Raw genomic sequence first — 26,249 nt, forward strand, 5'->3', positions numbered from 1 at the left:
CATCATAGCTCACAGCAACCTCAAACTCTTGGGCTCAAGAGAGTCTCTTGCCTCAGCCTCCCAAGTAGCTAGGACTACAGGCGCCCACCACAATGCCTAGCTATTTTTAGAGATGAGGTCTCCCTCTGGCTCAGGCTGGTCTTGAACCTGTGAACTCAGGTAATTCACCCTCCTCAGCCTCCCAAATGCTAGGATTATAGGCATGAGCCACTGCAACTAGCCAAAACAGAGCATTTATTAAAAAACACCCCATGCCAATTTCAGACACCTGGCTTTGTAAACAGTTACAATCAACTCTACTCAACAAACCATCCTCTTTGTATCCTTCCTCTTGGGTCAGCTCTGCCTTGGCAATGTCCTTTAGAAGAAACAAGCTGAGCCCTTGAACCAACTGGGCACCCCTACACTTCTATCCAATTCTCATCTTCCCACTACCTTTGTCCTCAGGGTGCATAAGTCTCATCTCATGATGAAACTGACCAAAAAATTCCACCTGCCTGGAGGCTGTGCATTGAGAAAACTCCTGGGCTCTATCTGGACAAGAACAAATGCTACTGTCAAGCAGTAATGTCGGCCATGGAAGCTGAGGGTGTTTTGTGGGTATTTGAGCATTGATACTTGCCATCCCAAACCTAATCTAAACTTCCCTGAAAGCCTAAGCTGTCTCTAAATCCAAGAGGGAAGAGAGGAAGTACGATGTAAGAGAGGTGCCAGGGGCTTCCCTAGCTGCTGCCCCACTCCCTACACAGTCCAGAGCATTTTGTTTTGGCCCCTTCATGACAGAAACATTGGGCTTTGTTCTATCACCAAGTCACAACGCCAATGATCTTAGACCTACAAAAACATTTTAAGTGGATTTTGAATTTCTGGAGAGGCAGAGGGGCATGTTGTGTTCAGACACAGGTATCTATCTCTCTCTCCATGATTGAGTCCCTTCTTTCCAACTTGACCCCAATCACAAAGACCCCCTGGGGCCCTTTATTCCTCCTCAATGTCTCCAGAATAGGAATACATGTAGCACTTGCCACATGGAGCTATGTTCACCTTCTTGAGCAACAGCCTGATTACTTCCTGCTTCCCTTCTAATAGGGAATCTCCCTTATGTGGTAACCCGTCTAGGAAAGAACCAAACATTCCAGAATATGAAAAAATAGGAATGGGAGAGTAAAATAAATTCTAGGAATTTCTCTAGGAAAGTCCTTGATGAAAGAAGGCCCTAGCTCTAAAGAAGAAAGCCACACTCCCCGCTCTCAGGTCATTGCTGGAGCCTGGGTGGCAACACATAGTAAGTGAATAGTCAGAGGTCCTACCAGAAAAATGGCCACCATGTGGACTCCAGTTCTCTCATCCTGAATTTACATCCCAGTGTGCCCAACTAGACCAGTGCTTTAACGCCCAACACAGGTAAGCTAGTGCTAACCCTATCCCACACTCCAAGATGCTCCAGAATCCAAATAGTTCATGCCTGTAGAAATGGTGCAATGTGTCGCCTCGGGGAGAGATGCAGCCCAAAGCTCAGCACCTGCCTGTGAGGCCATCAGCTCCAGAAGGCAGCCAGGAAGAATAGGGCACAACCACTATCTGTACCTGCCTTGGGCAAGGACAGTACCTAATTCTCAAGGAAGGCAGAAAAAGGCTTTCTTCAGGTCCACATAGGAGCACCAAACTTCGCAACACTGTATAATGCACACAGACTGGTATGAGGGGGACACAGGGTAAGAGGCCAACCATAGGCTGTCTCTAGGCTATAGAGGCCTGGATTCAGGGCGCTTTCCAGGCCAGAAATGTGGCAGGCGAGATCTTAATTAACTGAGTAGCGCTCTAAGTCTCCATGGAAAATAACTCTGGGTGATTCTGACTTGTGAGAGGAAGATGTTTGTGTTATCTTTCAGATAGGAATTGGCAAAACCAAAATACCAGAAAACTCCAGCACAAGCAGTGTCCTTTCACCTCCAAGAAGCCTTATTGACCACCAGTCCTCGACATCCCCACTATTGCATCTCACCAGAAAGGGAAAAGGCCAGCCAAGAGAGAGAAAAGACAACTGCTGTGAGAAAACTATGTCCACGGCCAAGGACTTAAAGCCACTGGCCCACAGTGGACAGGGCTCTCAGCTAGAAGGGCCTGGCTAAACCAGACCAGCAGGGTCTCTTCTTCCCTATCCACTCTCAACAACATGGGCTGATCAAGAGCCCCCCTCCCACCCAGGGCCCTCCCTCAGTGCTACTGCCCTCAAGATAAAGTCCACACTCTTTGGCCACAGTACACAAGGTACCTTCCACCTGGCCCCTGTGTACCTCATGCTCCGTATCCCACATCTTTTCATGCACTGCTTCTTCTGCTTAAAGCATCTGCTTCCCACTTTGTTCACCCGGAACACTCTTCTAACTCCTCTTTCTGGAGTCAGCAGTCATCACCTCTTCTATGAAGCTTTCCCCAAACTGTGCAGCATAGCAGGAAGTCTATCCTCCAGGCCACTCCTGAATATTGCACCACCATGGACTGACCCTTTTGACAACACCTGTGAGGCCTCTCTAGACAACCCACACGTCTGTCCTCTTGGGTCCCAGGCCTGGGACAAAACAATGGGCACAGAGCCCTGGTGTGTGGAATGAATGGATGAGTGCACTGTGGCCTGGCCAAAGAAAGTCAGCTGCAGGAGCAAGTGAAAGCTGGCTGGCTGTGGCCGGAGACCCCTGCTCAAGGCCAAGCCCCAGGCACCAACTGCAAGAATGCCCCGGGCGGCGCCTGTGGCTCAGTGAGTAGGGCGCAGGCCCCATATGCCAAGGGTGGCGGGCTCAGACCCAGCCCTGGCCAAACTGCAACAGAAAAATAGCTGGGCGTTGTGGCGCGCGCCTGTAGTCTCGGCTGCTTGGGAGGCTAAGGCAAGAGAATCGCATAAGCCCAAGAGTTAGAGGTTGCCCTGAGCCGTGTGACGCCACGGCACTCTACCCGAGGGCGGTACAGTGAGACTCTGTCTCTACAAAAAAAAAAAAAAAAAAAAAGAATGCCCCCACCCTCTCCACACCACCATCCAGCGCTCTAGCCCAGGCTCACTGTTAGAGCCACCCATCACATGCCAGGAGGCCTCTGCCACTGGGATGATGTTACAGTCTATTTTGAGGGACACTGTAGCATGTCAGCCTGGCCAGCCACACCTACCAGTGTGTCATCACTAAAAGCCAGGGACACCCACAGGTCCATGAACTCAGCCTGAGGAAGTTGCTTCCACCCCAGTGACCCTCAGCTTCAGGGCCTCTTTGGGTTCCTGGAAAGATAAATCCGGGTGCCACTTATCTCCTGGCACCACTGGCAGTGTCTGATGTCTCTCTGTCCCACCAGAACTGCTCCAGAGTTTACAGCCCTGGTGACTCGGCAAAATTCAGCTGAAGCCCATTAGTCTGTGCCAAGCTCTTAGTTCAAACACAACCTCTCCTTCTCCATACCTCTCTCTTATATTTGGGGAGTGCCCACAAAGCCCAGCACCCTGATGTCAAACTAGTTACCAATCAGACTCATAAGTCCAACAGGTCTCACCTGCTAGGGAACTCCTACTCATCCTTCAGTTATGCCCAGGCTCTGCTTCCTCCTGCAGAGAGCCTTTCAGTCCACTGTCTACTGAGTGGGCCCGAGGACAAGGCTGACCTGCGCTGACTTTACCTCTATTCCCCCTATACCTACTGTAGGGCCTGGTACACAGTAGGTATAAAAATACTCTATAAACTGGGCAGTGCCTGTGGCTCAGTGAGTAGGGCGCCGGTCCCATACGCCAAGGGTGGCAGGTTCAAACCTGGCCCCGGCCAAACCGCAACAAAAAATAGCTGTGCGTTGTGATGGGCACCTGTAGTCCCAGCTACTTGGGAGGCTGATACAAGAAAATCGCCTAAGCCCAGGAGTTGGAGGTTGCTGTGAGCTATGACGCCACAGCACTCTACCAAGAGCAACAAAGTAAGACTCTGTCTCTACAAAATAAATAATAAATTAAAAAAAAGAAGAAGAAAAAAATACTCTATGAACCCTTGAAATGAAATCTTTCTGATTAGACTAGCTTAGTGTGTCCTTTATTTTTTTTTTTTTTTTGAAACAGAGTCTCACTTTGTCACCCTGGGTAGGGTGCCCTAGCATCACAGCTCACAGCAACCTCAAACTCCTGGGCTTAAGCGACTCTCTTGCCTCAGCCTCCCAAGTAGCTGGGACAATAAGCACCCACCACAACACCTGGCTATTTTTTTTTAGAGATGAGGTCTCACTCTGGCTCAGGCTGGTGCTGAACCTGTGAGCTCAGGCATTTCACCTGCCTCAGCCTCCCAGTGCTGGGATTACAAGCATGAGCCCCAGTGCCAGGCTAGCTTAATGTGTTCTCGTACAAAAGATATTGTCAGAACGAAGGCCTTTCTGGAGAACACTGATACTAACAACTGGGTTTACAAATACCTTTTACAAAGGAGGTGTACTCAAATCTACAGAAAACAAGCTTAGAGTCAATTGAACAAAAAGTTGATCAGCCCCAGCCTAGAGCATGCCACACTTCTCTGGCCCCAAACAGCCCTACACAACTTTCAGTTCTGTCCCTTAACCCTGCAATCCCATAAGAATCCAACAAGACGTTGCTTCATTCTACCCAAGGAAGGAATGCAATAGCAGCTATAAAGGCAGGCAGGAGCAGCATGGACACATGTGCCTGGGATCAGGTGAGGACATCTGATAAGTTAGGCTGCATACTCTAAGCCCTGCAGCCAGAGCAGGCCACCAAACATCCCAGGGATTCAGGATTCACCTACAAAATGAGTACATCATCATCTGCTCTAGCCACTTTCCAGAAATGCTATGAGGATCAAACTAACACAAGAAAGCTACAAAATCAGTTAATGCTTGGGTTATAGACTAACCCAGGAACAGAGAGGCACCTGTGGCTCAGTGGGTAGGGTGCCAGCCCCATATACCAAGGGTGCAGGTTCAAACCTAGCCCCAGCCAAACTGCAACAAAAAAATAGCCAGGCGTTCTGGCAGGTGCCTATAGTCCCAGCTACTGGGGAGGCTGAGGCAAGAGAATTGCTTAAGCCTAGGAGTTGGAGGTTACTGTGAGCTGTGACACCACAGCACTCTACCAAGGGCAATAAAGTGAGACTCTGTCTCTAAAAAAAAGACTAACCCAGGAACAGAAACATACCTCCAAAATCAGTGGGAAAGAGGAATCAACCAGTACAACATTTGCCTGTCCCTACAACTGTGCTTTGCTTCCTCAAAACCACACCTGGTCCATACTAACATCTACCTGCATCCCAGCCACAAGAATCAGGGATCCCATAATGAGACCACGGGGGGCCATTCAGACACTCACCACCTGATAGTGGTCAACTGAAGTGAACCACCACAGGCATACATGACCTGAGAACTTTTTAAAACTGAGATTTCCAGATAAGCCAAATCACTATCTTTACCACATGTAAAATGCCGGGAATAAATGCCAAACTTTCTTTAGACTTGCAGGCAACACCTACAGTAAAGCAACATGACCCTGGGCCTTTTCCAGCAAGATCCACTTAAATCCAAAATGTTGACCGGGCACAGTGGCTCACGCCTGTAATCCCAATACTTGGGAGGCTGAGGCGGATAGATTGCCTGAGATCACAGGTTCGAGACTAGCCTAAATATACATGAATAGGGACCAGGTATGGTGGCCTGCGTCTGTAATCCTAATACTCTTAGAGGCAGAGGCAGATGGATTGCCTGAGCTCAGGAGTTCAGGACCAGCCTGAGCAAGAGCAAGACCCCATCTCTACTACAAACAAAAAACTAGCCAAGCATTGTGGAAGGTGCCTGCAGTCCCAGCTACTTGGGAGACTGAGACAAGAAGATCACTTGAGCCCAGGAGTTTGAGGTTGCTGTGAGCTATGACGCTACAGCACTCCACCTAGAATGACAAAGTGAGATTCTGTCTCAAAAAAATAAGTATAAATAAATAAATGCACTTATATCAACATGGCAGAAGGAAAAAATAAGAGCTTTAAAGCCCTCTAATAACAAGACGTTTCCTATCTATAAACACACTAGATGAGGACACAAGTTTGAAAACTATAATAGCTTCCTATGAGTAGGAATCATAGAATCATAGAATTCTACAATAGAATTCATAGAATCTAGGATCTAGAATAGAATTCTAGAATCACAGAATCATAGAATTCTGGAGTTTAGGAAGCTTAGATGCCAGCCTAGCTCCCCACAGGACAAATGAAGAGATTGAAGCTGCATTAATGTACACAGCTATGATTTAATAAACAAAAAAAAAAAAAGAGAGAGAGAGAGAGAGAGACTGAAGCTCCAAGATCTACCCAAGATCACATAGCCCTCCCAAGCAGAGAAGTTACACTGTCACTGAGGAAGCTTGCAAAGCTCTGACTCTGACAGTGTTGCCTCCAGCATAGTATATTGCCCAGGCATTTTGCATGCACCATAGGGGGACAGTCCCTAGGAGAGAAGTATTCTGAATGTTCAGAACCACAGTCAGGGCTGGCACGAAGGTCACTGGTGGGGTTGGCAAACTTCCCATGCCAAACCTAAGGTTTGAAGAGGAAGCCTTTCCAAGGCAGTTGCAATCATGTTATTTCATAACTGAAACACCTGCCTTGTCACAATCACTGGAAAAAGGGAAGACTGGGAGAATAAAGAAGAGAAAGAAAAATAAAAAATCTCCCCTATAATTTCCTCTATCTGCTTAGGTCACCCTAAAATAGGGAGTCTCCCTAAGTCTGACTTTAATAAGAACCTTCCTAAAGCTGGTCCAACTAGTGTTCAAGGCCTTGGACTGCAAAACAAGTTTATGAGCAGCAAGATCACCTGATTCTAAGCATGAGTATGCTGTTTACCCTGAGATGACAAGTGGCTATCACAGCTCTGATGAATGCTGCAAAAACTCTACTATTCCTTTGAAGCTTACTAGGGCCTCTATGTGACTAAATATCATAAAAGAACTTCGAATGCAGCAAGAGTATAAAGGGAGGGAAGTCACAAACACCATATACTAATGGAGGAAACTCCATTCTCAAAGCTGATTTCTTTTTTTTTTGGTAGAGACAGAGTCTCATTTTACCTTTGGTAGAGTGCCATGGCGTCACACAGCTCACTGCAACCTCCAGTTCCTGGGCTTAGGTGATTCTCTTGCCTCAGGCTCCCAAGTAGCTGGGACTACAGGCGCCCGCCACAACACCCAGCTTTTTTGTTGTTGCAGTTTGGCCCAGGCCAGGTTTGAACCCCCCACCTTCAGTATATGAGGCCGGCGCCCTACTCACTGAGCCACAGGGGCCGCCAAAGCTGATTTTTTAAATGTAAACTTTTATTTGTTTCCCCCATTTACAATATATCTAATTACATCATCACTAAAAAAAAGTCCCCTACTTTACCTACAACAAACCTACTTGTCATCTGGGCCTACTGCTTAAACCAGACTATCTCCATAATTAGGGAAGAGAGCCAGCCTAGACCCACATGGCTCAGTAGTTCACATCAGTCACAAATGGCAGCCAGGAGACATCAAACTCTGACCACAGCTCAGTGTTTGGGGAAAGAAGGTGGTAATAAGGGGCTTACCCATCTCTTCCTTTGCTGACAATCTTCACCTCAAAGTAATAAATGCCACAGGCAGCAGGTATGGGGTGGGTAGCACGCACTGAGGCTGCATCTTTGTGATTTTTGCCATGACCTAATAGGAGAAGGCAAAGAAATTTGTGGAAATTTCAGCAGAAGAAATGCAAATGGAAGCCTCATTCTTCTCTGCTTTATGGCAACATCACCCCTCCATGGCCAGAGGAAGTTCTTACACAGTCCAAGGAATAATTAGACAACTGAGTAAACACATACACCTCCCATCTTTGACTCATCTCCTCCTAAGAATAGTAGCCCTACCTGAGATACTGTCCTCCATACAAACGAAACAAGGGTATAGGCAATATGAGTGCATAAGAGATAACTAGCGCTGCTGGCAATCTCTCCAGAATCCAGACACCCCACCTGGAAGACCAGGTGAAGGAGGCAGACCTGGAAAAAACCACCCCCCCAACTCTAGCCCACAATCCCAGGCCCAGGCGGGATGCCTAGCAGGCGGGCAAGCCTACAAGCCTCTGAGGCTAATAGTGGGGATATGACCACCCCTTTCTTCAGACGCTCCCCAAACTAAGCAGTGGTGAAGGACTCAGCTGGAGTTGGAGCCAGCCCAGGAGTGGAAGGTCTATCCCAGCACTGGGTATGGACACCTGTTGTAGTTCTCTTGACATCAGGTGTGTCAGGGCAGAACGGAAGAGGCACTAAACCCTTGGCCTGGTCAGCTCCACCACTTTGGACACCCTGCAAGGGCCAAGGCCTAACTAACTCGGAGAAACCAGGCACGGAAAGGGACGTGATGGGGCAGAGGCCAGGCTGCACGGCCACCCCGCAGACGCTTTGGCCTTGTCTCCCCCCCGCCAAACACGCGGATACCTTTGTAGTGGACGCGGAGGTTGCCCTGGGAGAGGCCGATGTAGTTGTACTTGTCCTTGGGGCTCCAGGAGCGCGGCAGCGGCGTCTCTTGCTGGTTGACTGCGGGGTACAGGCGCTGCAGGCGCTGGCTCAGCTCTTGCTCTCCGGGAGACGGCAGCCCGCCCCCAGCGCCCCCGCCGGAGGAGTCTCCAGCCTGCAGGTTCCCAGCTCCCGGGTCCGCCGTCGCCGCCGCCATCTTGGAGGGAGCTGCTATTGTGTCACTGAGGGCGGGGAGGAGCGGGACCAGATCCGCGCCGCTCAGCCAATGGCCCGCGAGCCTCCCGGGGCCGCAGGGAAACCGAGTCCAAGTCCGGCACCTCTCTGTGGACATCGCCACTCCTAGCCACATTTCAAACTCCATATCCCATAATGCAAAGCACTCCAAAGGCGGACCAATTCAGGCTGGCAGGGAACTGTGGGAAATGTAGTACAAATCTGCTCAGTCTTTACCCTGAACAATTGAGACTTCGGGACACCGAAAACTACAATTCCCGCCGGCAAAGCGGCACCGGCCTCCCCACGGAGCTCCCTCCCCCAAGGCCTCTGTTTATCTCCCTGCCTCAGTTCTGGGAGCTAGGATCAAATCCGCGACAGCGACTGAATTTCAGGATACACCACACCGGGTCCCAGTCCACCTTTGCTGGTGGTCCTCCTCTCAGCCCGCGGGCGCCGGAGCAGGGGCGTGGCGCACCACTGACCCCGCCCTCTCTTTGGACTCCGCGGGGCCGCTGGGGCCTGGTCGCCATGGCGACGGTCTGTACACTACCACAGCTTCCCAGGCGGCTGGTGCTGGCTACCCGTCTGGCCGAGAGTCATGGCTTCCCAGCAGCCGCGGTACTACTGCTTCTCGACTGCGCCCAGGTAGGCACTAGGCAGGCTGAGAGCAGAGGAGGGCTTGAGTACTTTCAGAGAGGGAGATGGCACCCGATCTGGACCTCTCCACCTTCTGCTGGCCTCTGTCCATTGGTCTGGGGCTCCAGAACCACAGAATCAGTAAGCAGAAACTTTTGGAATCCGGGATGATTTAGCTCAGTGAAGACATTATGCGCTAACAGGGCAGGCGCGCTTTACTGTTAGTAGTAACAGGTTGTGTACTTGTATCAAATTTAACCTTCACAACAATTCCAATTCCATAAGGCAGTAATACTACCGCTTTACAAATGAAGAAATACTTTAGAAGCTGGGAGAGATTGTGTGTTTTACATATGCTTGTAGGTGATAGAGTTAAGGTGTGAACCTAGCTGTGTCCCACTCGTGAACTTAAGCTCTTAGCCACAGGGATAAACTACGTCTTCGCCTACGGGTTGGGTTTATGACAAAGACTCTTATCAAGCTGCTGGCTGACTCTTATCAACCCAGACACATCCCTCAGCCTCCAGGTAGCAGTATTCAGATGTGCGGCATCTGAGTACTGCAAAATATGACAAGTTTCATTGGCCAATGGGTGGCGCCTGTGGCTCAGAGGAGTAGGGCGCCAGCCTTATATGCTGGAGCTGGTGGGTTCAAACCCAGCCCTGGCCTAAAAGGAAAGGAAAAAAGAAACTACAAAAAAAAAAAAAAAGTTTCGTTGGCCAAGAAAGCCACAAATATTGGTTAAAACAAAAATTTTGAATACGTTTTCCGCTTTGGGACTTCAAAGAAGGTCCTTAAAGTTCCAGGCCTCAAATTATACATTCCAAACATGGGAATGATATGGCCCACCTCACAAACATTGTTGGAAACATTTAGGCAGTATATGTGAAGCTCTTACCATAGCTTTTATATTTAATAGGCATTCACTAAGTGTTCGATGAGTGTAGTTTCCCCACCTCCCATTCTACTCATTCCCAATCCTGTACTGTAATCCTTCAAGGTCTGCTGCCTTGACAGGGAAAGCCTACAAAATTCCCCTAGAACAGGAAATGCCGATTTAATTATTTTATCCAGAGCTAAAATACAATAAGTCTACAAGAACCAGGCAGCCTACTTGAAAAAGAAAATTGTTACCCAGCACAGGAATAACCTTGGAAACAACAGTCCTCTGTGAAAGAAATATGAAACAGACTTAGGAAGACAATCTCCAGCCATTTTAATTTTTTTTCTTTCTTTTTTTGCAGTTTTGGCCGGGGCCGGGCTTGAACCCGCCACCCCCAGTACATGGGGCCAGCACCCTACTCCTTGAGCCACAGGCGCTGCCCTCTCCAGCCATTTTAAAAAGGAAACTCAGGCGGCGCCTGTGGCTCAGTCAGTAAGGCACCGGCCCCATATACCGAGGGTGGCAGGTTCAAACCCGGCCCCCGCCAAACTGCAACCAAAAAATAGCCGGGTGTTGTGGCGGGCGCCTGTAGTCCCAGCTATTCGGGAGGCTGAGGCAAGAGAATCGCTTAAGCCCAGGAGTTGGAGATTGCTGTGAGCTGTGTGAGGCCACAGCACTCTACCGAGGGCCATAAAGTGAGACTCTGTCTCTACAAAAAAAAAGAAGGAAACTCAACCGCAGTACAAATCATTCATTCACCACATTCTTTATTCACCAGTATTTAGTGATATACATTGAGGCAGGCTCACTTAGAGCAGGGTAAGGATGATGGATAAAACAGACAGTAGAACATGTTACCATGACCCTCTACAAGGGACCTCAAATTGTGCATTTCCCTGAGGCAGGTTTAACCTCCCCACTGGTTTCTCTCCTTTTAACCTCATACTCCTGGTTCAGCTGTTTGGTGCATGGAATTCAGCAGCTTGAGTTCAATCAACGTCAGATACACCTCTGCCTGCCATCAGTTTTCTCAGCCTTTGAGCTAGAAATATAAATATTTTTCATTCCCCTCTGAGGGTTGGTGTAAAATATTTAACATAATACCAAAGAAACATCCTAAGCATTTTTTGATAAATGTATAGACTATTGCAGGTGTTTTGTTTGAGTCTGTTTTTTACTATTGTCTCCTTTGACATTGAACATTAACAATATCTATTACCCGCTGAATTTTTCTGTTTGGCAACTTCTCAGAATTTGTAAAATTCCCCACAGTTATTTTTCTTACCTTGCCTTTTTGTGGGTTCCAGCATGATTAAGAACAGAGTATGGAAAATTGCTTTTTTTATTTTTATTTTTTTTTAGAGACAGAGTCTCACTTTGCCTCCCTCGGTAGAGTGCTATGACATCACAGCTCACAGCAACCTCCAGCTCTTGGGCTTAGGCGATTCTCTTGCCTCAGCCTCCCAAGTAGCTGGGACTACAGGCGCTAGCCACAACACCCAAGTATTTTTTTGTTGCAGTTTGGCTGGGGCTGGGTTTTAACCCTCCACCCTTGTTATATGGGGCCGGTGCCCTACTCACTGAGCCACAGGCGCCACCCGAAAATTGCTTTTTTTAAAGGCTGGTCAAGTGAGAGTAGAGAAGGAACAAAGGAATCTGTAACAAGTCATGATCAGTTAGTTGTAAATACCTTTGCATGCAGATGAGCTGGAAAATTCATTGGTTTTGTTAGGAAGGTATTGACTTAACCCAATAAGCAAATGAGATTGATCTCCTGTATCTTGTTGGTTTCCAAGACTGTCTCAAACTCATGCCTATATGAACAAATATCCTTCCTTCTCCACACTGACTTTTTATTCCATGTGTTTTGCTGACACTTTTCCAATGTTGAGAGATAACAGAAGACTAAGGTTTGGAATGTCACTGCTCCACACAGTAGGAAAGGGTTTCCCTACAGGATAGAGTTTTCCAATAGAATTCATGCTAATACTGTCAACTTCCCTGGAGTTCAGGTATTCCTAGTTCCACTTTTATGGGCAAAGAAATTGAGATTCAGAAATGTGAAGCTGCATGCCCAAGGCTAGGAGCTAGCAAAGGGAAAACGCATGGGTCTATCTGACGACATAAATCACACTCTCCTACTCCATGTGTGGCTGCAATTACTTCTTCCTTTGGTTCTACATAGACCTGCCTGCCCAGAGTAGCTCTCCCTTTTGACCCCCAGATGCCTTCATAGCCAGAGTAAGGATGACTGCTCCAAGAGCCTTGAGTGTTAGAAATCTGCTCAAGATCCATTTTTCTCCCATTCTACTATCATAATTAACATATGCAGCTCACTGCAGTTCACACAGTATTTTGCATATCTCTTTCACTCTTATTTAAAGTCACAACATGATTCACAGGTAGCAATCTATTTATAGAAAAAAAAACAAGAAAAATATTATAACTATGTCCAGATAGGCAAAGAAAGAATTGTCTCCATTCATTTGTTGAGAGAGAGAGATTAAATGACTTGCTCTGAGGCAGACCTATTAGAAATCCAGATGTCAGCCCCAGGCCCTATCAGTCAGTAAGTGAAGGATCCAGACTTTATTTCCCAACTCCTGGACCCCAGACCCTATGCCTCTTGTCCTATTGCACCTGCCTTAGATATCACACCCCCAGAGTGTGCCAGAGTCATGTATATAAAACTGTCATTCCTGGCCACAGCTGAATGCTGTGAAGTGTAGGCCCATTGGGTCCTCTGGGTTCATGATGAGAGTGTCCTGCTGCTATGGAAATTGGTCAGACTCAGGCGATGAAAAGTTTTCTAGAAGGCGGTGCCTGTGGCTCACGGAGTAGGGCGCCAGTCCCATATGCCAGAGGTGGCGGGTTCAAACCCAGCCCCGGCCAAAAAAAACACAAAAAAAAAAAAAAAAAGAAAAGTTTTCTAGGAATGTAGAAAAATGGTTAAGGCTTGGCTTGGCACCTGTAAACTCAGTGGTTAGCGTGCCGGTCACATACACCAGGGCTGGAGGGTTCAAACCCAGCCCAGGCCAGATAAACAACAATGACAACTGCAACAAAAAATAGCCAGGCATTGTGGCGGGCACCTGTAGTTCCAGCTACTTGGGAGGCTGAGGCAAGATAATTGCTTAAGCCCAAGAGTTTGAGGTTGCTGTGAGCTGTGACACCACAGCTCTCTACTGAAGGCGAAATAGTAAGACACTGTGTCAAAAAAAAAAAAAGAAAGGGACGGCGCCTGTGGCTCAGTGAGTAGGGCGCCGGCCCCATATGCCGAGGGTGGCGGGTTCAAACCCAGCCCCGGCCAAACTGCAACCAAAAAATAGCTGGGCGTTGTGGCGGGCACCTGTAGTCCCAGCTGCTCGGGAGGCTGAGGCAAGAGAATCGCGTAAGCCCAAGAGTTAGAGGTTGCTGTGAGCCGTGTGACGCCATGGCACTCTTCCCGAGGGCGGTACAGTGAGACTCTGTCTCTACAAAAAAAAAAAAAGAAAGAAAGAAAGAAAATGGTTTGGGCTCAGGGCCAGGGGCTTGCCTGGCAGCATCTCTGGGCATCTGGAGGCAGTGTTGGGAAGACCCAGAGCTTGCCTCTGTGAGGAAAAAAGGCCTATGCATTGTGGATCTGGGAAGGGTGTAGGGGCTCTCCTCACTTTGTATTCTGTCATCTACCATCAGCTTCTCTTTCTATGTGTAGTTCACAGATGCGGACTTCGGGAGTGACCATAGATGACTCCTCTCTCCCAGAAGCCAGGAACACCCAGACACGCAAGCTTTCTCAGAAACGGAAAACAGTGGTTAGTGGCCAATGCCATTCTGGAGCCCCAATGTCAGGCCCCAAGCACTATCTCCCCGTCTGCAACCCAAAAGCACCACCTCCCTGAAACATGCCCACTGGAGCAACGACTTCTCAGTCAGAGGAGTTTGCTTACAGAGATCAGGCCCACCAGGCTTTGGGAGAAGGGTGGGTGCTCTGCTCCTCAGCTGAAAAGCCTTCCTAGACCTCCCTAGGCAGAAAGACTTAGCCTCTGCCTACAGACATCCCTCCCCTGCAGCTCAGCATTCTGGAGTGGACCTCATTTCTTTATTCAACTGGGCACAATGCTAGGTGCTAGGATGGGTACTCCAGATCTGCCAAGGTTCTTCAGGGCTGTGACTGTCTTTTTGTCTTTGTGACACTGGTGTCTGGTAGGGTAGTTGGGAGGCTAGCATAGATTGAAAGCTCCATAAATGCTTATGAGGAGATGTGTAAAGGCAGGAGGAAGTGTTGTTGGTTCTGGGTCCCTCTTTCATTCCTGTTCTTTAAATGGTTTTGTTTTGTTTTGTTTTATTTTAGACAGAGTCTCACTCTGATGCCCTGGGTAGAGTGCCATAGCATCATAGCTCACAGCAACTTCAAACTCCTGGGCTCAAATGATCCTTTTGCCTCAGCCTCCCCAGTAGCCAGGACCACAGGTGCCTGCCACAACGCCTAACTATTTTTAGAGATGTGGTCTTGCTCATGCTCAGACTGGTCTGGAACGCCTGAGCTCAAGTGATCCTCCCACCTCATCTTCCCAGAGTGCTAGGATTACAGGTGTGAGCCACTGTGCCTGGCCTTCTTTAAAATTTGTTTTGTTGGGCAGAGCCTGTGGCTCAGTGAGTAGGGCGCCGGCTCCATATGCGGAGAGTGGCAGGTTCAAACCCAGCCCCGGCCAAACTGAAACAAAAAAATAGCCAGGCATTGTGGCGGGCACCTGTAGTCCCAGCTGCTTGGGAGGCTGAGGCAAGAGAATCCCCTAAGCCCAGGAGTTAGAGGTTGCTGTGAGCTGTGTGACGTCATGGCACTCTACCCAAGGGCAGTACAGTGAGACTCTGTCTCAAAAAAAAAAAAAAAATTTGTTTTGTTTTGTTTTGGTTTTTTTTGAGACAGTTTCACTATGTCACCCTCCATAGAGTGCTATGGCGTCACAGCTCACAGCAACCTCAAACTCTTGGGTTTAAGCAATTCTCTTGCCTCAGCCTCCCAAGTAGCTGGGACTACAGGCGCCCAACACAACGCCCGGCTATTTTTTGTTGCAGTCGTCATTCTTGTTTAGCTGGCTGGGGCCAAGTTCGAACCCACCCTTGGTATATGTGGCTAGCACTGTAACCACTGTGCTATGGGTGGAGCCTTCTTTAAAGTTTTTATTAAAGTGAATGAATGTTGGGTGGTTCCTGTGGCTCAGTGAGTAGGGCGCGGGCCCCATATACAGAAGGTGGCAGGTTCAAACCCAGCCCCAGCCAAACTGCAACAAAAAATAAAATAGCCGGGCTTCGTGGCGGATGCCTGTAGTCCCAGCTGCTCAGGAGGCTGAGGCAAGAGAATTGCCTAAGCCCAGGAGTTGGAGGTTGCTGTCAGCTGTGCGATGCCATGGCACTCTACCAGGGCAACAAAGTGAGACTCTGTCTCCACAAAAAAAAAAAAAATGAATGTTGTCTTATTAACTTTTCAACTTTTGTTGCTATGATCATAGAAGTGTGTGTGTGCGTGTTTGTTACATGGTCTGAATATTGTCCAAGCTGAAGTACAGTGGCTGTTCATGCAATCAGAACCTCAAACTCCGGGGCTCCTATGATTCTCCTGCCTTGTAGTCATCTGAGACTACAGGCATGTGCCACAGCACCCAGCAGGATTGTTATTAATCAGCAAACAGCCATTGTCCAAATCTCACAGAGGAAAAAATACAACTGAGCAAACGTTTAACTCCAGTTCACTGTGGACTGTATGCTGGGCTCTTTCGCTCTCTTTGTTTTGCTCGGCGGCGGCGAGGCCGTTTTTAACCACTAGGGGGCAGTGATCTCTGCCGTCCTCCTTCCCATTTTCACCTGCAGGGGGAAGCAGAGAACACGGAGCGCTTGGGAGCGGAAGCCCAGCTGCTGGTTCTGCTTATACTTGCCTCAGCAACCAATGTAGGATGGCCATGATGTATTCTGGAAGAAACAGCAGACAGATCACCAGGACTGGACTTTACACAATCTAAAAAAATGTATTAGGCTCGGTGCCCATAGCTCAGTGGTTAGGGTCAGCCAAATGTACCAGGGCCATGGGTTCGAACCCAGCCTGGGCCTGCTAAAAACAAAAAATAGCCAGGTGCTGGGTGTTGTGGTGGGCGCCTGTAGTCCCAGTTACTTGGGAGGCTGAGACAAAGGAATCGTCTAAACCCAGGAGTTGGAGGTTGCTGTGAGCTGTGATGCCGCGGCACTCTACCCAGGGTGACAGCTTGAGACTCTGTCCCAAAAAAAAAAAAAAAAAAAAAGTATATATATATATATATATATATATAAGACTCCAAGAAGAAGTAACATTTTCCATACTAGACTATCAGGAGCTAGTTCCATTAGCCTGGTAGGGCTCCTTGAACCTGGATATGAGGCATAGGACATAGGCCTTGCCTCTGTAGCACAGCATAATCTTAAGGCTGGGCTCAGGGCATAGATAGAACCTTTTAAATAATTCAATAATCGGTTTCTTTTTTGTCTTTTTTTTTTTTTTTTTGTGGTTTTTTGGCCGGGGCTGGGTTTGAACCCGCTACCTCCGGCATATGGGACCGGCGCCCTACTCCTTGAGCCACAGGGGCCGCCCTTTTTTTTTTTTTTTCTTTGAGACAGAATCTCACTTTGTCACCCTGGGTAGAGTGCAGTGCTGGGACATCACAGCTCACAGCTCACAGCAACATCAAACTCTTGGGCTCAAGCAATCCTCTTGCCTCAGCTTTTCAAGTAGCTGAGAATCCAGATGCCCACCACAACATCTGGCTATTTTTAGAGATGGGGTCTTGCTCTTGCTCAGGCTGGTCTCAAACTCCTGAGCTCAGGCGATCCACTCACCACAGGATTACAGGCATGAGCCACCACACCCAGCCTTCAGCTTTCTTTTACATTTGACTTATGCTTAATGTAAAAAATTTGAAAAATGAATAATTCTATAAAAATAATCATCCATAACCCTATCATTAGAGAATAACCATTGCTGATAGGCTTTTGGATTATTTCCTCCATCTTTTCTGGTCTTTAATTTTACTTGATATGCTTATTCCCTAACTTTTGACTTTAGAACTAAATCATTAGTATATTTCATGTTAAGCCTCTTCATGTTTCACGGCTACATAACAATCTTCTACTTTTAGATATGTAGGAGTTTTCTTTTTCTTTTCCTTTCCTATTTTGCTCAGGCTGGTTTCAAACTCCTGGACTCAAGTGATTCTCCTGCCTTAGCCTCCCAAGTAGCTGGGACTACTGGCATATACCACAAGACAGGAGTATCCTAATTTCTCAACAGTTATAAGTAAGGCTTTGCAGACCGACCTTGTATGTAAAGCTGCTGCTCCATCTATCTTCAACATTAGCTGCCTGGACTCCTCATTCCAGGCTTCAGCCTGAGCCAGCCTGCTCCCTTTGGGCATCAGCCAGTTTATAGTTCTTTAGAACTGTTATGTTCCTGAAATGTTGGTGCTAACCAGGTGTGTGTTCCCTCCCACAGCCCAGTCTCCCAGAGCGGCCTCAGTTCCTCCCATGTGCTTCCTTGAGCTTTACTGAACATCACTAACATCATCACCTCCTCCTCCAAGACAACCATCCTCTCATGGCCTGCCCCTCTGTCAGGGCCTGCCACCCTCCCATAATCTGCATTGGCTTCAGTCACTGCATGCTGACTTGTGATCATCAGTTCACTTGTTACCCCACCCCCCCAGTGTATCTCCAATGTCCCTAACGTTCCTAGAACCCAGCAGGTCCTAGGATGTTATTATGAACCCAGAAATATTTGATGAACAAATGAATGACCGAATGGTTGAAACTCTGAAAGTCAGCTTCTTTAGCTCTTCATACTATGGGTATTTCTTGAAAAGATTAAAAAATACACCACGCCCATACACACTACTACTTCCAACCACACCCCTCTGTTCAGGGTTCAAAATGAGGCAAGGTACAGTGGCTCATATTTGCAATCCTGGAGGCCAACGCAGATGGATGGCGTGAACTGAGGAGTTCAAGACCAGCCTGAACAAAAGCAAGACCCATCTCTACTATAAATAAAAAAAAAACTAGGCTTGGGTGGCGCCTGTGGCTCAGTGAGTAGGGCGCTGGCCCCATATACCAAGGGTGGCGGGTTCAAACCCAGCCCCGGCTGAACTGCAACCAAAAAATAGCCGGGCGTTGTGGTGGGCGCCTGTAGTCCCAGCTGCTCGGGAGGCTGAGGCAGGAGAATCGCTGAAGCCCAAGAGCTAGAGGTTGCTTTGAGTCCTGTGACATCATGGCACTCTACTGAAGGTGGTAAAGTGAGACTGTCTCTACAAAAAAAAAACTAGGCTTGGCGCCTGTAGCACAGTAGTTACGGCACCAGCCACATACACTGAGGCTGGTGGGTTCGAACCTCACCTGGGCCAGCTAAACAACAATGACAACTGCAACAAAAAATAACCAGGCATTGTCTGGGCGCCTGTAGTCCCAGCTACTTGGGAGTCTGAGGCAAGAGAATCACTTAAGCCCAAGAGTTTGAGGTTGCTGTGAGCTGTGACACCACGGCATTCTACCAAGGGTGACAAGAAAAATAAATAAAGAAATAAAAGGGCGGCACCTGTGGCTCAGTCGGTAAGGCGCCGGCCCAATATACTGAGGGTGGCAGGTTCAAACCCGGCCCCGGCCAAACTGCAACCAAAAAATAGCCGGGCGTTGTGGCGGGTGCCTGTAGTCCCAGCTACTCGGGTGCCTGTAGTCCCAACTACTTGTGAGGCTGAGGCAAGAGAATCGCGTAAGCCCAGGAGTTGGAGGTTGCTGTGAACTGTGTGAGGCCACGGCACTCTACCGAGGGCCAGAAAGTGAGACTCTGTCTCTACAAAAAAAGAAAAAAAATAGAGGGGCGGCGCCTGTGGCTCAGTGAGTAGGGCGCTGGCCCCATACACTGAAGGTAGTGAGTTCAAACCCCGTCCTGGCCAAGCCAAACTGCAACAAAAAGTAGCCAGGTGTTGTGGTGGGCAGCTGTAGTCCCAGCTACTTGTGAGGCTGAGGCAAGAGAATCGCCTAAGCCCAAGAGCTGGAGATTACTGTGAGCTGTGATGCCATGGCACTCTACCAAGGGCAAAAGAGTGAGACACTGTCTCTAAAAAAAAAAAGGATTACTTGAGCTCAAGAGTCTCATGTTCCCATGAGCTATGACATCACGACAGTCTATCCAGGCCATGGGGTGAAGACTGTCCCAAAAAAAAAAGGTTCAAAATGAGATTCATTGCCAGAGCACCCTCACCTACCTCCTCCTCCTTCCGGGGTGCAGCTCAGTTTCCTCCCAGAGTCCCCTGTTCTCCCTGCTTTATCTCTTTAGTCTGTCCATCAGTTCAAACTTGAGGTTGGGCGTGCCCTCTGTGTCTCTTTTGCTAGATTGTACTGTGGGGGCAAGGGCCTGGTCCCTACCAGTACTCATATCTGTTTTCATAGCTCAAGTATTTAATGTTCACTGATATAACCTACAGAAGAAAATAGCTCATCTTTACTCAGGGCTGAGTCTGTGTATAGCACACAGTATGCTTCTCATTGCATCCTCACATCAATGCATTGTGATGGGGATTACCATACCCCCATTTTACAGATGCAGAGACTGAGGCTCAGAGAAGTTAAGCCTGTGGTTGTATAGCTACTAAGGGAAATTTGGGACTTAAGCCCTGTAACTCAGAACCCAGAGTCTTGGGCCAGATGCAATGGCTCACACCTGTAATCCTAGCACTATGAGAGGCTGAGGCAGATGGATTGCCTGAGCTCACAGGTTCGAGACCAGCTTAAGCCATTGGGAGACCTCATCTCTAAAAATAGCCAGGTGTTTTGGCAGGTGCCTGTAGTCCCAGCAACTTGGAGGCTGAGGCAAGAGAATCTCTTGAGCCCAAGAGTTGGAGGTTGCTGTGAGCTGTGATGCCATGGCACCCTATGAAGGTGACACAGTGAGACTCTATCTCAAATTTAAAAAAAAAAAGATGTTTGTAAAATACATCAGGAGTGAGAAAGGAGGGATAGAGAGGAACATTAGGAAGGGGAGCAATCTTGCCATTGCAACCTACCTGTTCCTCCCTTCAAACCCTTTCAGGTCTCCATGTGTGGGCAACTGTCCCCATGGCCCACATACACCAGTGGCCAGACCATTTTGCAAAATCGAAAACCCTGTTCAGATGACCACTGGAAACGATCAAGGTAACCCAGGGTCAGCCTATTGGTGGACTGGCTGGTACAGACCAGGGACTGAGCCAGGAGACAGGGCAGAGGAGTATGCTACCCCAGACAGAGGGTACAAGGGCCCTGTGGGATGTTTATCACATATCAGCCCACCATCCCCTGCAGTAGCTGGCGCCAGCAGTCCATTGGCATTGCCAAGCCCAGGTACCTAGAGCAGCTGGAAAACTACCTACGCAAGGAGCTCCTCCTGGTGGAACTGGGCAAAGATTCTGCGCAGGAGCTGAGGCTACAGGTCAGAGCCCTAGAATAAACATGGAAAGGGAAGAGGGGAGGAGGGGAAGAAACTTCATCTACCAGGACTGTGTACCTGAAACCTTCAGGGGAGACTGGCCCTTCCCAACTCTCTGGGTCTCCCTCTCCAAAGAGAATCATATCCAATAAAAAAGCCTATGTGCAGGCATGGCCATAGTGTGGAACCCAAACTCCTAAGGCTTGAGTTCCTCATCTGAGTCAGGTGGACTGAATACTGTGCCCACTTACCTCCAGTTCTGCATCCCCAGCATCCAGGTTGGGTCATTGAATGTCAGTGGATGGAACCTACATCCTAGCAGTTGGGCCAGCAGGGGTCATATAGTGTCCACCTGCCACCCCAAACTTAAGGAATTAGCCTGGCACATGAAGAGAGAGAGGTCTAGATGCAGCCCAGATTCTGGCAAAACCAAAGGAGCATATCACCAAATCATCTCAAATAGGGGTGATGGCAAGGAATCCCTAACTTCTGACTTAGTCACTGACTAAGACATTTACTTAGTGCTGGCTATGTGCCAGGCCCTGGGCTGGGACCTCATATACAATCTCCTGAGTAGAAGGTACCTCACGAACAAGGAAGCAGAAGCTTGGAGAAGGCACGTGGTGGGGATTCAAATTCAGGGCTAATTTTGGGGCCTGTACATTTTCTAGTAAACGATGCTGCCTCCAAAACTTCCTCTGGGTTCAAGGGGGCAGGAGACCATACCCCCTGTACTTGGAGGTCAGAATGCAAGGCTAGAACTTTCCATCTCCTCCTGCTTCCACAGGGCTTTAAGACGGGGGGAGAATGCAAGTGAGTGGCCAACTGATGCATTGGAAGGCAAGAGGCTGGCTGGCTACCTGGAGACACAGGGAGGGTGGTGGGCAGAGTAGGAGGTCTTGCCTCTGGTGGTCTTGCCTCTGGAGCCCTTTGTGCAAAAGGTATGGGAACAGGCTTCAAAGATAGCACCAGGCGAGGCCTCCAGAGCACTGCCCTGTGGCTCTATGGCACTGTGAGGGACCCAGGTGGTGCCCGAGGTATTTACTTGAATATAGGTGACCTGAAAAAACCATCATGCTGAAAAAAAGTGGCTATAGGCCAGGAGGTGACCAGTTTTACTTTTTTGCCAGCCTTACAGAGAGATCTTTGAGTTTTTCATAGAGGACTTCAAAACGTACAAGCCATTACTTTCCTCCATCAAGAACGCATACGAGTTGATGTTAGGTAAGGATGTAGCTCCCCTCTTAGGCCCATCCTGGAAGGGACAGAGAGGATCTTATTCTGACTTTCTGGGGCTCCAAAGCAGGGCTGGGCCATCTACCAACTGGGCCTCGAAGTCACCAAGCCCTGCTCAGCCTTTTTTGCACACACTGTTCTGAGATAGGGCACCGCAAGACACATGACAACTTCCATCCTTGAGCAGCATGGTGGGGCAGTGTCTATAGGAAATAGTGTGAACCCCATGAGAGAGTGAATACCTCTGGGAAGTTAGCAGTTTTCCCACCAGACTTAGGAGGTGCAGAGATGTACAATTGCAGGACTAAAAGCTGTAGGGGAGGCCCCAGTCTTCATCTCAACTCTGTCCCTTATTTAAAAGCAAGTGCAGGGCAGCGCCTGTGGCTCAAGGAGTAGGGCACCAGCCCCATATACCGGGCATGGAGGGTTCAAGCCTGGCCCTGGCCAAAAACTGCAAAAAAAAAAAGCAAGTGCAGGAAGGCCTAAAGCAGGGCCCATGGCTTTGAATGAGGCATGCATAGATGCCTGGAATTTGCACATGATGTAGCCAGTCACCCATTGACCCTAGGGTCTGTTTTCCTGGCTGTTTGTTCCCCATGGCTCTCCTAGCTATCTCTGCTTAGCCCACCAAAGGGAGAAGATTAGGGCTCTGGAACCCCTAAAGGCCAAACTTATTACTGTGAATGAGGATTGCAATGAGCGGATCCTGGCCATGAGGGCTGAGGAGAAACACGAGATCTCCATGCTCAAGAAAGAAAAGATGAAGTTGCTAAAACTCATTGACAAAAAGAATGAGGAGAAGATCTCATTGCAGAGCGAGGTGAATGGAAGTGGTGTGGTGACTTAAGTCCCTGAATTCCTGCCACCCCCCACCACAGGGGTGACCTTGAGGTCTTGGACACTGAAGTGACCCCCAGGCTACTACACCGTCTGCCTGGAATGACACACTGAGCCACCCTCCCCTCCTTGATCCCCTGCTTCCTCCACCCCATGCCCTCCTGCTTGGCTCATCCTTGGTTCTATATGGCCCAAGTGCCAGCACTTTCCCTGCAGGAGTAATTGTTGGCACCTTACTGGATTCTCAGGGATGGCTGATCTTCTTCCTCCACCTTTCCTGTTCTCAGGCCCTGATGGGCTACCCAGCATCCATCCCATGCCTTGTGGTGACTAGCTACATACAGGAGTCCAGAGGCAGCCCCTGACCACAAGGCCACCTTCCCAACAGGTGAGGAAACTGAGGAAGAACTTGGCTGAAGAGTACCTGCACTACCTCAGTGAGCGAGATGCCCGCAAGATCCTCATTGCAGACCTGAATGAGTTGCGGTACCAGCGGGAGGATATGTCATTAGCCCAGTCCCCAGGTAAGTCCAAGACAGTGTTCTCTCCTCCTCAGAGGTGCTGGACACAAGTTTGCTCTCACTAGTCACTTTCATTCATTCAACATTCCTAATACCTGCTCATTGGATGCCCACTCATGGTGGGAAATGTCCCTTCCACTACCTGGGGCTGCAGATCTTCTGAGTTGGACTGAGAATTGCAAGAACATTGTTAGCAGCTAAGGCAGCCTAGACTACCTGTGGGCTGGACAGGCCTGGTACCCCATGTCCTGGGCTTTTCTTCTTTTTTTTGGTTTTTGGCCGGGGCTGGGTTTGAACCCGCCACCTCCGGCATATGGGACTGGCGCCCTACTCCTTGAGCCACAGGCGCCGCCCATCCTGGGCTTTTCTTAAGCCTGAAACCATAGGCTTAAGCAGACCCAGGGAATCCCAAGCAGGGAGGGCAGAGGATGTCAGGCATCCTGAGGGATACCCAACCCAGCCCTGGGTTCTAGACCCTAGAGCCAGGGTGATGTGGGCTTGTGGGACCCTGGCAGGTGTCTGGGGGGAGGACCCCGTGAAGTTAACATTGGCTCTGAAGATGACTCGGCAAGACCTGACCCGCACACAGATGGAACTCAACACCATGAAGGCCAACTTTGGAGATGTGGTACCCAGGAGGGACTTTGAAATGCAGGAGAAGACCAATAGGGATCTTCAGGAGCAGGTGCTAGTGGGCAGATAGGGCTAGGGTGAGTAGAGCAGGGTCATGCAGGTGGGCAGCTAGGACCAATCACCTTGTCCTCAGCTGGACAGCCTGAGAGCTGACTATGAGGAGGTCCGCAAGGAGCATGAGCTGCTGCTGCAGTTGCACATGAACACACTGAAGGAACGCGACCAGTACTTTGCTGAGCTGCAGGAGATCCAGCGCACCTCCACCCCACGGCCTGATTGGACTAAGTGCGAAGGTAAGGATGACCATTGTGGCCCCAAGGCCTGCTGAAGCACATGGTCTGGCCTCCAGCTCCCTCTCCCCACATGCAGAAGTGGTGGCCGGGGGCCCAGAGCGCTGGCAACTGTTGGCTGAGGGCAAGAACAGTGACCAGTTGGTGGATGTGCTCCTAGAGGAGATTGGCGAGGGACTGCTACGGGAGAAAGACTTCTTTTCTGGTCTGGTAGGGGAGTCCCCAGGAGGGAGGCTTAGAACCAGAGTCAGGATACCCATGCCTTGCTGCTAGACTACAGCTTCAGGGGGAACCATGTGGGGCTCTTCCCTGCTTGGGGGTGGGACAGAAGATGGGCCCAGAGATGAGCTAACGCCCTCCCTTCTAGGGCTATGGGGAATCTGTCCCCACTTTCCTTCGGTTTGATGGTCCTGTGGAGAACAAGAAGCCAACCAGGAAGCATGTGATAGAGCTCCTCAAAGATGCCTGGAAGGAACGTGTTGCAGAGGAGGAGGTCAGATCTTACAAGCCATGTTGGCCTGGTGTGGCTTTCAGATCCCAGAGTACTTCAAGGGCCCCCCTCAACATTCCAGGGAGGAGGGAAGCAGGCCAACATACTCTGGGGCAGGCTGACCAAGCATTCCCATCCTACAGAAAGAGAAGTTTCAAGATTTCTTCTTTAATTTTCTGGAGCGTCGCTTTGGGACCAGTGATGCCATAGCCTGGGCATACACCATTTTTGAAAATATCAAACTCTTCCGCTCCAACGAGGTCATGAGTCACTTCTATGCAGTCTTAATGGGAAAGGTGAGCTTGGGCCTGGCCTCCTACTTGTTCCCCTTCAGGAGACAGAGAGGGGCCAGCATAGCCCAGATCTGCCCCCATCACTCCAGGAAGCAAGTTAGTGAATGCATTTCTCCCTGTAGATAAATGAGAGTATGACTGTCAAGCAGATGGAGACAGTAGCCCAGCTGCTGAAGGAGATGACAAATGTTGACAGTCAAAATGAGGGGATAATAACCATGGAGCAATTCAGGTGAGAGGCCAGTCCAGGACCTTGAATGCCTGTCTCCTCAGCAGGCCCCTGTTGGCTCTCATGTCTTCCCACAGCACAGTCCTCAAGAATACCTTCCCCCTCAAGAAAGAAGAGAAAATTCAGGAGCTGATGGAGGCAGGGGGCTGGCATCCCGATGGCACCAATGCAGACGTGCTTAACTACCGCTCATTGTTTATGGAGGTTGGTGGGTCGGTCCAGGAACTTGCCTAACCCCTATGCTAGCCTTGTCTGGACCCTAGCCAATGCGCTCTAACTCTGACTTGGGGCCCTTCCCAGGATGAGGAAGGCCGTCATGAGCCGTTTGTGCAAAAGGTGTGGGAACAGTACCTAGAGGAGAAGGATGAGTACTTACAGGAGATAAAGCAGGAGCTGGGCATGGAAATGTGAGTGACCTTGGGCCCCTCAGGCCAACTCATCCAGTGAGTCACCAGTCACCCCTAATCATTGCAAAGGGTGATACCTCAAGCCCCTGTGCACTGAGCATGCTACTGCTCAAGCCTGGCAGAAGGGAGGGCACCTGGGAGTGTGAGGTACATGGAAGAAAAATCCGGCCTGTCTCTCTTGTGGCACAGCTATGATTTGGTGACCCTATCCAAGCTGCGTGGGGCCTTAATGAGCAACGACCCCAGCCTGGACAAGCAGACTATGAATACTTATATCAGCCAGGCCTTCCAGCTCCCTGAGTCAGAACTGCCAGAGGAGGGTGACGAGAAGGAAGAGACCATTGTGGTACGGCTCCAGTTGATACTGGACCGGCTTCAGATGGTTGACATAAGGCGCATGGGACCAAGAGAGCAAGAGCCTGTAAGCTAGGATCACTGGGGGCAACCTCAATGCTCCAGTATACTGATATTGCTCCTCCCTGATCTTAGTATAAAATTGTTTATCTGAACCTATGCTATTCTCCAGACTGCTGGGGAGTTGGGGGGAGGAGAATAAGTCTTACCTGGCTGCCCCCAAGATATGCACCAAAATGCAGAATATTCTG

The 26,249-nt window shown here is 49.2% G+C and overlaps 2 protein-coding genes across 8 annotated transcripts in view; one reads left to right on the top strand and one right to left on the bottom strand.

Annotated features, from left to right (window-relative positions):
* Positions 1-8,815, bottom strand: part of RANBP10 (RAN binding protein 10) — a 69,874-nt gene extending 61,059 nt beyond the window's left edge. The window contains exons 1-2 of the mRNA XM_053604355.1: positions 8,473-8,815; positions 7,588-7,699 (exon numbers count right to left, since the gene is read on the bottom strand). Of these exons, the coding sequence (XP_053460330.1) occupies positions 7,588-7,699; positions 8,473-8,707 (347 nt within the window). The 5' untranslated portion in view covers positions 8,708-8,815. The remainder of the gene's footprint in view (positions 1-7,587; positions 7,700-8,472) is intronic.
* Positions 8,816-9,083: 268 nt separating this feature from the next.
* On the top strand, positions 9,084-26,247 carry TSNAXIP1 (translin associated factor X interacting protein 1). Of its 7 annotated transcripts, none has more exons than XM_053604324.1 (16): positions 9,084-9,372; positions 13,941-14,040; positions 20,334-20,437; positions 20,588-20,711; positions 21,839-21,932; positions 22,568-22,764; positions 23,170-23,305; positions 23,818-23,987; positions 24,069-24,228; positions 24,305-24,435; positions 24,593-24,718; positions 24,859-25,011; positions 25,131-25,240; positions 25,315-25,441; positions 25,538-25,644; positions 25,834-26,247. In XM_053604324.1, exons 1-16 carry the CDS (start codon positions 9,326-9,328, stop codon positions 26,072-26,074), a joined length of 2,127 nt encoding a protein of 708 aa, XP_053460299.1. In that variant the 5' UTR covers positions 9,084-9,325; the 3' UTR covers positions 26,075-26,247. The 7 variants fall into 7 exon arrangements, with proteins under 7 accessions (XP_053460299.1, XP_053460290.1, XP_053460309.1 ...); XM_053604315.1 differs by having other exon boundaries at positions 20,585-20,711; positions 25,834-26,246; XM_053604334.1 differs by lacking the exons at positions 21,839-21,932; positions 22,568-22,764 and having other exon boundaries at positions 20,585-20,711; positions 25,834-26,241.
* The last annotated feature ends 2 nt before the right edge of the window (positions 26,248-26,249 follow it).

The sequence above is a fragment of the Nycticebus coucang genome, chromosome 2 (assembly GCF_027406575.1).
Source record: "Nycticebus coucang isolate mNycCou1 chromosome 2, mNycCou1.pri, whole genome shotgun sequence".
In the NCBI taxonomy this organism is placed as follows: Eukaryota; Metazoa; Chordata; class Mammalia; order Primates; family Lorisidae; genus Nycticebus; species Nycticebus coucang.

What these genes read in the sequence shown, in the direction of transcription:
- TSNAXIP1 (XM_053604315.1), top strand. Translation starts at nt 9,326, where the DNA reads ATGGCTTCCCAGCAGCCGCGGTACTACTGCTTCTCGACTGCGCCCAG. An exon ending in AAGACTTCTTTTCTGGTCTG is followed by an intron (nt 24,436 to 24,592) that starts GTAGGGGAGTCC and finishes CCTCCCTTCTAG; the next exon opens with GGCTATGGGGAATCTGTCCC. An exon ending in CAGGAGCTGGGCATGGAAAT is followed by an intron (nt 25,645 to 25,833) that starts GTGAGTGACCTT and finishes CTTGTGGCACAG; the next exon opens with CTATGATTTGGTGACCCTAT.